General features: G+C 33.1%; 1 protein-coding gene across 1 annotated transcript; it reads left to right on the forward strand.

The window, feature by feature from the left end:
• The first annotated feature begins 7,648 nt into the window (after nt 1-7,648).
• On the forward strand, nt 7,649-13,151 carry LOC124838732 (Pectin lyase-like superfamily protein). The gene is made up of 7 exons (XM_047314411.2): nt 7,649-7,884; nt 8,301-8,360; nt 9,296-9,370; nt 10,787-11,429; nt 11,516-11,619; nt 11,957-12,095; nt 12,197-13,151. The coding sequence occupies exons 1-7, from the start codon at nt 7,766-7,768 to the stop codon at nt 12,416-12,418; spliced, it is 1,362 nt and encodes a 453-aa protein (XP_047170367.1). The 5' UTR covers nt 7,649-7,765; the 3' UTR covers nt 12,419-13,151.
• The last annotated feature ends 296 nt before the right edge of the window (nt 13,152-13,447 follow it).

Consider the following 13,447-nt stretch of genomic DNA (forward strand, 5'->3'; position numbering starts at 1 on the left):
AGTGCAAAACGCAAGAAATCGCCGCCGAAGAACGCCGCCCAAGGACACGAGAATAACTGCACCAAAACTCAACGAAAACGCATTTTAATCGGTTCAAATTAAAGATAATTCATGAAAGAGTGATGTAATCGGAGTAAAATTAATTTAAAACGGTGCAAAAGTGAAAAAACGAACCTCAAAAGCGTAACTCGTAGAGAGAAAACGTGACGAAGATGATGAACAATGAATGTGCGTAACGGTTGTCTCGCGTTCGCAGTGTTTTAATGCCGACATTTAGACGTCGGTTCCCCCAATAACAAACGTCTAAAGTGCTTTAGAAGTCGGAGTGGCGGGATCAGACGTCTAAATGGAGTCAAAAAGTGAGTTTTTAAATTCTTGGGTTGTGTATTTAGACGTCGGTTCCCCCGATAACGAATGTCTAAAGTGCTTTAGAAGTTGGATTGGCGGGATCAGATGTCTAAATGGAGTCAAAAAGTGACTTTTTAAATTCTTGGGTTGTGTATTTAGACGTCGGTTTCCCCGATAACAAACGTCTAAAGTGCTTTAGAAGTTGGAGTGGCGAGATCAAACGTCTAAATGGAGTCAAAAAGTGACTTTTTAAATTCTTGGGTTGTGTATTTAGGCGTCGGTTCCCTCGATAACAGACGTCTAAAGTGCTTTAGAAGTCGGAGTGGCGGGATCAGACGTCTAAATGGAGTAAAAAAATGACTTTTTAAATTCTTGGGTTGTGTATTCAGACGTCGGTTCCCCCGATAACAGACGTCTAAAGTACTTTAGAATTCGGAGTGGTAGGATCAGACGTCTAAATGGTGTCAAAAAGTGATTTTTTAAATTTCTGAGTTGTGTATTTAGACATCAGTTCCCCCAATAACAGACGTCTAAAGTGCTTTAGAAGTCGGTTCCCCCCATAACAGACATCTAAATAGAATAAAAAATTATTTTTTTAACTTTTTCGTTTAGTTTTGGAGTCTATTCGGGGGAGCCGACGTATATGAGTGTTTAAACGTCGGGTCCCTCCATAGCCGACGTCTAAATAGTTGTTTTATTTACGAAAAATGTCACCGGTCATTTTTTACGTTGGATATTCGAGGACAGACGTCTAAAGGGTGATGTTAAAGGTCTTTTTTGCACTAGTATAAGTATTAAATAACTTAACTCCCAAATAATCAATAATTATAACTCAAGCATGTTCATATTGCCAAAAAGAGTATTGCAACAATTGAAATACATGCACATACATATTTTTAGAAAGAAAATTTATTTTATCTTCTTTGAATCTTAATTTTAAAGAAAAATTAAATTTAAATAAACAATTACTCAAAAAAATAAAAATGTGTGTTTCAAAAATAAAAATCCCATTATAGATAATATTATTAAAATATATCAATTAAGGTTAATTTTACATACATAACTTACTTAAACACTCAACAACTTATTATTATTATTATTATCGTTAGTTTTCTTAAATGAAAAAGTCAACAATTATTTATCAAAAAAGAGATCTAACATATAAAAATAAAAGTTATAATGAGTTTGATAGAGGAAAATTAATTTGAAAAATGGTGAAAGAAAAGTAATAAAAAATAGAGAACCGACACCTAAAATCGAGTAGGTTGAATTGTATTTGATGATAAGAAGTTGATCTATCTACTCGAATATGTTAGAATTATAAGTTTGAAGTTGTCATAACCTACCCCACCCAAACACATATAAGTGCAATGTCAAGTTTCTATCAAGAGAATAAAGTAATTTTTTCCAATTTCTAATTTTTTATATAATCAATAATACTGTTATATAAAACTGTAGCAAATTAAAGAAAAAAATAAAAAAATAAAAAAATAAAAAAGTGTAACTTTATTGGTAAGGGTTGAATGGTGATGGAATAATAGTCGTCAAACTCATTAATCTTCAAAAGAAAGTCACTGCCCGTGATTAGCGCGCATTTTCAACGTACGTTTCCGCGGAATCAATCTCGCCAAATAAAAAATTTACTAACCCAAAAACAACCAAAGAAAACAAAATATTCACCATTACTTTTTTTTTTTCTTTTTCTAATTAATGTAACCTATTTCATGAACATATTTTAGTTTATTAAATTTTGAATTTCATTAAGAAATCAAGTTTCATACTTGTAATACTTATGGTTAGAGATTTTAGACTAAATTATATCATATAAATAAAGACAAACATTAATTTATTAAATTCATTGAGATTTAAATATTTTAGTTGAAATCTGAATCTATGATATCATATGTTATTGATTTCTTTTGATGTATATGTTTGATGTTTTCAAATATTTTTATCAAGAAAATATGAATTCACATATCAATTAAAAATAAAATCAAATTATAGTATATAAAATGAAAAAAAAATTATTTTACATGTATAATTAAGGAAGACTTAAACTTATTACCTTAATATTAAGATAACATTATCGAAATTAATTGTCACGTATAATCTATCGTCTATTTTAGAGTATCATATATCTTATTACAATTGTTGTCTTTAAAATATGTCTTATAAATTAAAAAAAAATACATATGCAAATAGTCTTTGAAATTATATAAGATCTATTTTAAAACTTACTTTTATAATTATAATTTTATCTTAAAAAATGTATATATGTTAATAAAGAGGGATGTACATAAAAAAAAATTAATCACAATTATTAAGAGATAATAAAACCTTGATTTACTATAAGGGAGTCTCTTAAATGATCTTAATTGGTTTCTAGATTCTAAATTCACTATGGTTTGAATTTTAACCTTTAGTTGAGAGATTGGTGAACGTGTTTGATGGGGAGACTAAGATTAAAATAATACTTTATAAACCTAATCGGTTAAATTGAAACGCTTTTGGTTAGATAATTAAATAAAATATATATTTATTAGAAACTTTTAGTTGTTGTTTATAGTTGTCTTTATTCTTACGCGTTGTGTGTGTGCATTTTGGGCGTGAAATCAGCAGTAAACTGTGAGATTGGTGTTTTCTTTTGTGTTTATCCAAATATAATCGTACGGTCGCAACTCCCCGGGATATCATCCTGTGTTTCTGCCCCCACCCATTCCTCCCGTGGTCCCCACTTTCTCTACCATCCACCCTTAATTTATTGCACATATTATTCTCTCTTCACTTATGCTATTTATTCATTCCTATTACTCCCATTATGCAATTTACATTATAATAATTCCATATCTCACTTCCACGCTTTCCTTTCATGCAATCATACCATACATGCAATTTACATTATCAGTTTTTATTTTAAGAAAGTTCGTATAGTCAAGATTTATTAATAGGATTAATTCGTCTGATTGATATCATTAAGTATTATTCAAAACAAGATTATTGATAAATGTTGTTTATTTGTCGATAAATTTTGATTAAAAGTTTGTTAATCATAAATTCATTTTAAAATTTTATATACTTGTCGGTAAATGATTATATTTATTATTAATTTAAGATTTTATTATAATTTGATTAAAATAATCATTAACTTCAACGTGAGAATATTTTTGACAGATATATTGAATGATTTGATGCATGATAAAAAAGAATTAACTAAAAGTATTCAGAGTAACTTAGGTTTAAAAAAGTTAAAAAAAATATTTTGTAAAAATCATCAACCTTATGATTTTTAATTAATTTTTATAACTAGAGAAATGAGATTAAATTAAAACTTAATATCATAACTACTATATTATGGTGTCTAATTATAATAATCTTTGAGCATTAATTGGTTTCTCGTTACTTAAAAATGGTAACTTGAAGCATAATCAATTGAATTGTGATTGTGATGTAAGAAAATTGAATTCCTTGAATGATACACGAAAACAACATTAATTGCGCCCCATCAAAATCAACCTTCTTATAAGAGAAGTAAAAACAAAAACCGATCAAAATATATATTTATACAATTGCGTCATTGCGAGGTATTTCAGCATTTCAGATAACCTTCTTATGTTTGTTTAATCATTTACGTGTACTGTCTCTATAGGAGAAAAAAGAGAGGGGAAATTAAAATCAAGGAAAATGAATTTTAACTATATAAAATTAAAGCGTAAAATATTACTTTATTTCTTAAAATTTAAATTTTAGTATGGAAGTAGTTTAAAAAGGTAATTCTACGTAGCCATATAAACGGTTATAACAGAAAATCGATATAATTAGTTATAGAAGTTAGTGTGATGATTAAATAAGTTTTTTTTCTTCTAATTTTTCACTTTTTTTTAGTATTGTGTTTTTTCCTATATTTCTTTCCTGGGTTTTAGCTCAACATTCATCCTTAAACCATTCGCTTTTCAATTATAAGTTAAAAAATTAATTTATTTTTTTTATAATTTAGAATGATTAAATATGTTTTTTGTTTTTTAAATTTTAGAAATTAAAATTTTTCTTTTGTCTTAAATTTTGATATTTAAACTTTGAAAATAAATAAATATAATTATTTTAATTTAAATGGATTAATTTTTTTTATATATGATATTTGAAGTGTTTACATTATTTTGACATATTTAAATTCAATTGTTGATCTCAAATATCATTTAAAAATTCAAAAATATTATAACAATTAGATTAAAAGATTATGTCTATTATTTTTAAATAGTTATATATGATATGAGATAACGGTTACCAAATATCAATGTTGTGCTTGGTTTGGTATTGAGTATTTTATGCATTAGAGAAAGAAGATATAGTACATGATTTATTAGTGTAATGAAAAAACCCTTGATACTTTATATGAGAGTAAAAAATGTAACAAATGTTCAGAAGTAAAGCGTTGAGGATGTATAATTTAAAGTATTATTTTAATATTATATTAATTTTAAGAATCAATTTGGCATACTATTAAACAAATTCTAAGTGAGCAATTTTTTTAGAGCTTTTTGTTAGTTATTAATCTTTTAAGAGCCAATTTTTGTGCTTAGTAATGATGAATTAAAAAAAGAGAATTCAAATTAAAATTCTAAAATATGTTTTATTCATGTGTGTGAAAACATTTTGGAAGATAGTTTCATTTTTGTAAAATTCTCTCCACTTTCTATCTAAGATTATGTTTCTCATATTTTCTATAATCAGATGCCACATTTTTAGAATATAACAAAGTTTAAGACAATTAGACGAATCAACTTGTGTTTTTGAGTAAATGTTTATTTTTCTCATATAAAGTTTTCACTTTTCTTTCATGGTTGATATGTATATGTTTTTATGCATTCAGGTGAGATTTTAGCTTAATAACTTAATCTCTACTAATATAAATGAACAGTGATATGTTTTACTCTTTATTAGGTTTCATGGAAGCTAGTTGTGACTTTTCCAACTTTGTCTGACCTTTTCATTTTTTTTTTCTTGAAGGAACATATAAGAAGAGCTAATAATTCTATTTCATTTACTAAATAGTTTGGATATAAAATTTGTAATGTCTTAAATTTCAATGATTTTGTTCGAATAAATTTTAATTTATCTTTTAAGATAAAATTTTATTTTAAAATATAATAATTTAGTTTTATTTTTCAGTTTAATTTAAATTAGTTTGATTTTATCTGGAATGACTTGTCACAATCTACAATTTGGACAGACTCGTTTTAGTTTAACATTTAATTTGAACAACTCATCTCAATTTTCAATATATGAACCAACTCATCTTAATCATTCAATCCAAACTGATTTGTCTCAACATTCGACCAAGACTGACTTAACTCTACCTTTAATTTATGATGAATAGTGTGTATTTTTTAATTGGTCAACTCGGCTCGATCATTGATCTCGACCTACTCATTTAGATAAATGATTTAGGACAACCTAATTCGATTTTAGGCTCGGGATAACTTAATTTAACCATCCACCCAAGTCAACTCGGCTAGATCATCAATCTAGGTAACTCGAATTGACCTTCGCCTTGGATTGACTCATCTTAATCATTAGTTTGGATTGAATCATCTCAACCTTTGACCTAGGCCGACTCGGCTTGATCATTGACCCAAGTCAACTCGATTGAACCCTCACTTTGGGCTGATTAGGCTCAACCCTCAATCTATGCTGAATCGACTTAGCCTTCGACCCAATTGAGCCATCTGAACCATTAATCCAAGCAGAATCGTCTCAAACCTTGGCTCTAGTCGACTCATCTCGACCTTCAACCCACTCGACCTTTAATCCAGATAAATCCAACTTGAACTTCGACCAAGGTCGACTCGACTTTCGCTTTGGACTTCCTTGTCTTAACCATCGACCTGGGCCAACCTTGTTAGACCATCGACCCAAGTTAACTCCACTCGACTCCATTTGACCTTTAGCCTGGCTAAATTGTCTCGAGCCTCGACCCTTGGCCTTGGTCGACTTGTAATAACATTCAAGTTAGGTCGACTTGTCTTGACCCTTAACACTAGTTGACTCGTCTCGACATTGGATTCGAACTTACTCGTCTCCCTGCTTGACCTTTGGTTTAGGTGAACTTGTCTTGACCTTGGTCTTGAGACGATTCATCTCAACCTCCAACATGAACAAACTCGACTTGATCTTAGGCTTGTGACTTGTCTTGACCTTTAGTCTGGTTAACATGTTTCAACTTTTGGCCTGAGTTGACCCCTCAACCTTTAGCTTGACTCCAACTTGTCTCAATCCTAAACTCGAATTGACTCATCTCAACCTTTAATTTAGTTCGATTCATCATGTCTCTAACTCTGAGTCAATCTGTCTCTACCTTTCACTCAAGTCAATTGATAAAATAATTTCTAGTTACTTCTGTAAATAGAATACTAGTACATTATAAAATTTTAAATTTTTATTTTTTCTACAATATTTAAAATTTGTTTAAAATACATTTCAAAATTACTTAAATTTCAAATTTTTTTATAATTATTTTATTCAATATTTTTTAATATGAAAAATTTAAAATTTTCAAATAAATAAATTACTTTCTAATTTATCTCATCCAAGCACTTTATTTAGTTATGTAAATTTTCATATGTATTCTTATTAGAATTTGGTTAGTTTCCATATTTTATATCATATTTAGTTAAAAGATAAGTATTATGTAGGCATTATGGATGAGGGGTTTGCAATCCCATTGGAGTGATGAAAGCCTTGAAAACATGAATTTTTGAGCAATAGATAAGGCAAATGAAATTAAAAAAAAAAGAATCATAAGAAATGAAAAGTGGGAGAAGACAAAGAAGAGTGAATTATTAAGTCACAATGATATTGTAGAGAAATTAAAAACCGTTTGAAGTTAGTTGGGCAGTGACTGGTGGATAAAGCGGGAAAAAAAAAGTAGAAAGTAAAAAGAGCGAAAGTGGTGCGTGGTGGTGATGTGAGATTTTAGATCTTAGTATTAGCGTTAGTATCAGTAATTAGTAACAGTACCATACCCTGCGACGGCATGTGACAGCTACTGCACCCACGTGCGAGAGAGAAAGAGAGAGAGTAAAAAAGTGACTGAGGTTAAACAAATAGAAGAAGGAGAAGAAGAAAATAAAGCAAAAGCTAAAAGCAACAATCAACAAACAACAGTCACACTGGTACTTTCTTCCATGACGCCGTCAGAGGGACGTCCAACACGCAAACAAGAAAAACGATCAGTTACTTAACGCCGTCATAAGGTTGGCGTTTCTCGTTTAGTGTCTATAAAAAACCGTTATGTTGGAACCTGTCCTTCTGAGTCCACTCCTTCCAATTCTCTCTCTCTCTCTCTCTCTCTCTCTTTTTTCTCTTCAACATTCTCATTCTCTCCAAAGCAACAAGAGCGAAGAGAATTCAACTTTCTGCAATGGCGGTGGTTTCTTCTTCTTCTTCTTCCATGCGGGTCTTCTTTTTTCTCCTTCTGGCGCTGTTCATTCACCTACAAGCAGCCATGGCCACCACCACTCCACAGATCTCTCACCTCAGGTCTCAACACAAACAAACACTCTGTTTCAGTGTCAGAAGCTTCTTTTCTATGTGTTCTGTGTTGGGTTGGTTTAGCTTTAGCTGCATTGTGTGGATTTCGAAACCGAAACATTCTTTCTTATTACTTTCTCACCCCCAAAAGAAACTTCCTGTGATTTGGGTTGCAACTCGTTTATATACACTCTCTGGGTTGTATTTTTAAGCAATGTGCGATCTCTGATGCGAAAACCATTGAAGTGTGATTTCCACTGCTATACAGCTTTTAACTACAAAACAGAGAAAGCTAAACACATTGCGACTTGTTTGGTTTTTGAAAAGGAAAATCCCAATTCCACTTCGTTTTTTGTGAAAACAGCGAGAAAACGAAGATCTTGCTCTGAGACATTTTTTTCTTTTCCTTTTTGTTTTGGCTATAGGAATGTTGAAGTGAAAAAACACAGGCTGCCGAGCTTGCAGAACTCGTCAATGGCGGAGAGGTTAGTGTTCTTTCTTTCCACTGTTAACTCTGGTCCTGGTTCCTTGATGAAACGCCGGTTAATCTGGACCTTGTGTTCTGAGTTATAACTTTAAGTCTCAGCCATTGGATCGAGCAAACGATCACAGCCGTTGAAAAATCGTTAATGCTTCGATCTGGATCGTTTATTCGGTTATGTTCGTTCTTCTCTGTCTGTTTGCTTTGGGGGTTCTGCAAAAGCAAAATAACTCCCCACACCACCTCATTAAAGAGTTGGTTAACCGTCAACAAACTTTTTTCCTCTTCCAAAACTACCCTCCCAAGGTGTTAAAATATTTTTTTCTCTTAAGAGTATTTTGGTCATTATCCGGAGGATAAGGTGAATAAATTTTTATCTTAACGGCTTTTATCAAGTTGTTGTTTTTCACTTTAACTTTTTACGGAGCAAATGTATTCACGGAACTCACTCAAATCTCTCACCGACAAGTGTCCCTGTTGCGTTTTTTATTCTCCTTTAATTTTATTTTAACATTGTGCTGTCAATTTGTTTTTCTAAAATAAGTGATTATTTGTTTTGAAGGAAAACAATTTGTTTCTCCTTTTGTATTTATTAAATATTTAATTTATTATAGTACACAAAGGACATTTGTTAACAGGTCACGGTTGCCGACCGCAATAAAGTATATATATATATATATATATATATATATATATATATATATTAATTTTCCTTACACCAAAAGGTGTAGTTTATTTATTGCTGCTATCTTTACATTTAGTGAATAAGTCAAAGTTTTGTTAGTAAAAGAAAAATTGATTCATTATATAAAGTTTAATGTTGTCATAAGGCTACTATAACTAACCCTACTTAGTTAAATAATATAATCATTGAATTAGTAGTTTGTTTGCTTATTTATTGTTTAAGATTGTGACTGTGTTTGTAACTGTTTCTTTCAGGGCACTGGAGGCTGAAAAATTAAATGAACAAGCTGCAGTGGCTAACCCAGAGGAAGTGGTTTCAATGGTTGAGATGTGGGTCTCTATTTCTTTCTCTCTCTCTTCATTTTCACTGTACACAGACCAACCTTGTTACAATGTCCCTTCGTAGCAAAGCACATAAGTTAAAGTAAAAGACAAAATTACATGAACCTATAATGATCTATAATGTTTTAATATGTTTTTATTAATTTATTCATTCACATGGGAGTAGGGACTATTGAGTGTAATGAGGGTAGGATAGTGGTGTGCCGTGGCATTTTGGTGGCACTCATAACTCCCCTCTTGAGAATTGAGACCTAACTATTTATCCAACTCACCCATTTTTTCAATCACTTTACTTTCCTGATTTTGCCACAGTTAAATGAATTTGAAACTTTGAAGACTAAACCTTTTCTTCTTTTTGACCCTTTTGTGGCATGTCAAGTTGGGAAATTACCTTGTCACTAACCAGAAACGTTTTCGGTCATGGTCTCTCTCTCTCTCTCTCTCTCTCTCTCTCTCTCTCTTTTTCATGGTTCAGTCACATGCACTTTCTCATGATATACCCTTCTTCACGCTCATGGTGCTTTTACATGCCATTATAAATCTAATCCCTTTGCCTACAAGCAAATTAATGAGTGTTTCCTCATAAATGTGTTGTACTTCCGGGTACAACTCTTTCTCTCCCATTAAAAACAGTTACTTCTAGCAGCTCTGACCAAAATTTTCGGTGCTTGATATTTGGATTGAGTTTTTTGCATAAAAATTTACCATGTGTTGGTTAGTGATTCCTTGCAACGTGGCCACAGTTGCATATTTGGGTAAGATCCATGTCAAGACAGAAAAGCATATTTACCATATCTTCTATTCCAGAAAAAAAAAAGACAAGAATTTTTAGCCGTTACAATTAGGAAAATTCCTTTTGTCTTCACTCGTCACATGGATAAATTATTTTTGACATCGTTGTTTCCTCCACTAGGCTCAAGGAGATTTACTAAAAGTTTGATCTTGGGTAGTGTCCAGTTGCTTTATTTTATTCCCGTTAGCTGACTCTACTCATTTAGATGAGGTCTAATTATTGTGGATCCAAAAGTCAGAGAACATTTTGTCTGCATTCACATACATGCCTCAGAGGAATTTAACACGAGCATATGCAAACAAATTGTGTTAAATTTTTAACCCATAGTCATGGTTTTAAACTGTTAATGTTTGAAGGAAACAAAATTGGAAATTACATGAGGACTGATTGCTTAGTCTAGATTGAAAGAACTTGTACAACACCTAACAAGGGTGTATGATTACAGTAATGGCATCGTGAAAGCAATGTTGTTCAATTTGTAACACCGAATGTCTTCAACTTGTATCAGATCTTGGCATTTTATTAAACTATTTATTTGTTAAGATAACATCAAATAAAGATAGTTGCTTGACAATGATGGCACTAAGAAAACAATGTTGTTGATATTACAGGAGCATCCAGAATAGTACACAGAGAAGGAATCTGGGGTTTTTCTCTTGTGGAACTGGTAACCCCATTGATGATTGCTGGCGTTGTGACCCCAACTGGCAGCGCAACAGGAAGCGTCTTGCAGATTGTGGCATTGGATTTGGCAGAAATGCCATTGGTGGTCGTGATGGAAAGTTCTATGTTGTGACTGACCCCAGGGATGATGATCCTGTGAACCCCAAACCTGGCACTCTTCGTCATGCTGTGATCCAGGACAGGCCCTTGTGGATTGTGTTCAAGAGGGACATGGTTATTCAGTTGAAGCAAGAGCTAATTATGAACAGCTTCAAGACCATTGATGGAAGAGGAGCCAATGTGCACATTGCTAATGGGGCATGTATCACAATTCAGTTTGTTACCAATGTCATCATCCATGGTCTGCATATTCATGATTGCGTACCTACCGGAAATGCCATGGTGAGGAGCTCCCCCACCCACTTTGGGTGGAGGACAATGGCTGATGGAGATGCCATCTCCATATTTAGCTCAAGCCACATTTGGGTTGACCACAACTCCTTGTCCCACTGTGCTGATGGCCTTGTGGATGCTGTCTTGGGCTCAACAGCCATTACTATTTCAAACAACCACTTCACTCACCACAATGAGGTACTTTCACTCTCGTTTCCTGTATCAAAGTGCACTTTTTCCATTGTTGAATCATGGATCAAGTTTGTATTTCTTTGCAAATTCAGGTGATTCTGCTGGGCCACAGTGACTCTTACACAAGAGACAAACTCATGCAAGTGACCATCGCATACAACCATTTCGGAGAGGGACTTATCCAGAGAATGCCACGGTAATATTTAATGTGACTTTTTGCATTGAAAACTCTTTGCTTGTTTTCCTCTTTGTGTGCTTTAAATGCAAATAAATGTAACCACAAGTTTGGTTGGTCTGGATGGGCAGACTCGCAGCGACCCTCTTTGGTGCATTAATTTTGTTTGTAAGCTTTCTTCTTCAGTTTAAGGAAATCACAATTTTTTTAGACGAATTAGTTGTGCGGGACCAGATGGTGTAGCCATTAATCAACAACTGGATAGGGCTATTTTGTCCCCTCCTGCAATGATGTATTTCAATCAGAGGTGGAATATTATATTATCTAATCTAACAAAAGACTGGTCATGAATATGCAGGTGTAGACATGGATATTTTCACGTGGTGAACAATGACTATACTCACTGGGAAATGTATGCCATTGGTGGAAGTGCTAACCCCACCATTAACAGCCAGGGAAACCGATACAATGCTCCTGTTAACCCTTTTGCAAAGGAGGTACAATAGGACAATCAATCCATGTGATGCTGTAAATTGATGACGTTTTAGTTAAGCCACTTTCACTAACTGATTGAGAAAAAAATTCTTGGTGTTGACAGGTGACTAAGAGAGTGGAAACAGCAGAAAGTCAGTGGAAGGGTTGGAATTGGAGGTCTGAGGGAGATTTGTTGCTGAATGGTGCCTTTTTCACACCATCAGGAGCCGGAGCCTCAGCCAGCTATGCCAGGGCCTCAAGCTTAGGTGCCAAATCTTCTTCCATGGTTGGTTCCATGACTTCCAATGCCGGTGCACTAGGTTGCAAAAGAGGCCGTCAGTGCTAGCATACATATCAACCACCAGCCATGTGAATGAAAGAGCAATTATTTTTCTTGTGTTTGATTCTAAGTTTTTACCATATTATAGTAGAACATCATCATATATCCATTGCTTTCCTCAGAACTCCGTCGTCATCCTGCATTCTTGGCAAGTGTACATTAATTACACATGTCAATATGGTTTATGTTACCTCATTGCCACATTGTGTGTTTTTGCTGTTGGTCAACCTTAGCTGCTCGACTTGCTCCAGCTGAAACAAACAATGCAATTGTAGGAGCAGGTGCAGAAGCGCCATCCATTGTTTCCCTTTCAATTTTTGCCTTTCCCTTTGGTCCTTCCCAGCTCATCTCATCTCGTCTCATCTCATCTCATCTCATCTCATCTCATCTCATCTCATCTCATCAAATCAACCTTACCCACCACCAATTATATGCATATTTTTCCAAATGTCAAATCATGTCTCCTTACATACTGTTCAGTCTTTTTCAGTTTTTTTTTATAGGATTTGAATGAGCCCAGATATATATATATATATGATTTTTCCTTTTTGTTATTTTTTTACTATTTGTTTTGCTGAGTTAATTATACAAGCAAAAGCATGATTGTCAAAGTTGAGTTATATGGAAACACTTTATCAATGACGATTATGGAATTGTAATAGCTGTGGTGTTGCTTTTTAACTTTTCTAGCCTTTTTTTTCCCTTGTCAATGGAAGTAATCTTTGCTTTTGTTATGCAATTATGGCTGTAAATCATTAAACATATCTTCCCGTGTTCGTTTCTCGATTCGTTCATGTGCACCCCATGATCCTCCCCTCCGTCATTATCTTTCTAATTAACATGATGACCCCCTTTACCTAAGTTGTCCCCCCTCCCCTTAATGTTAACTAGCAAATTCTAAAGATATTCCCTGCCTTTCTCATTATCATGGCTGAAATACTGAACAAGACATACCATCATTTTAAAGTATCGTTCTACATTTACCTTTGTCCTCAATTTTTCCTTTGTACACAAAGCAATGCTTGTGAAACAATT

Source organism: Vigna umbellata, chromosome 8, assembly GCF_029865625.1.
Source record: "Vigna umbellata cultivar VRB3 chromosome 8, Vumbellata_1.0, whole genome shotgun sequence".
NCBI lineage: Eukaryota > Viridiplantae > Streptophyta > Magnoliopsida > Fabales > Fabaceae > Vigna > Vigna umbellata.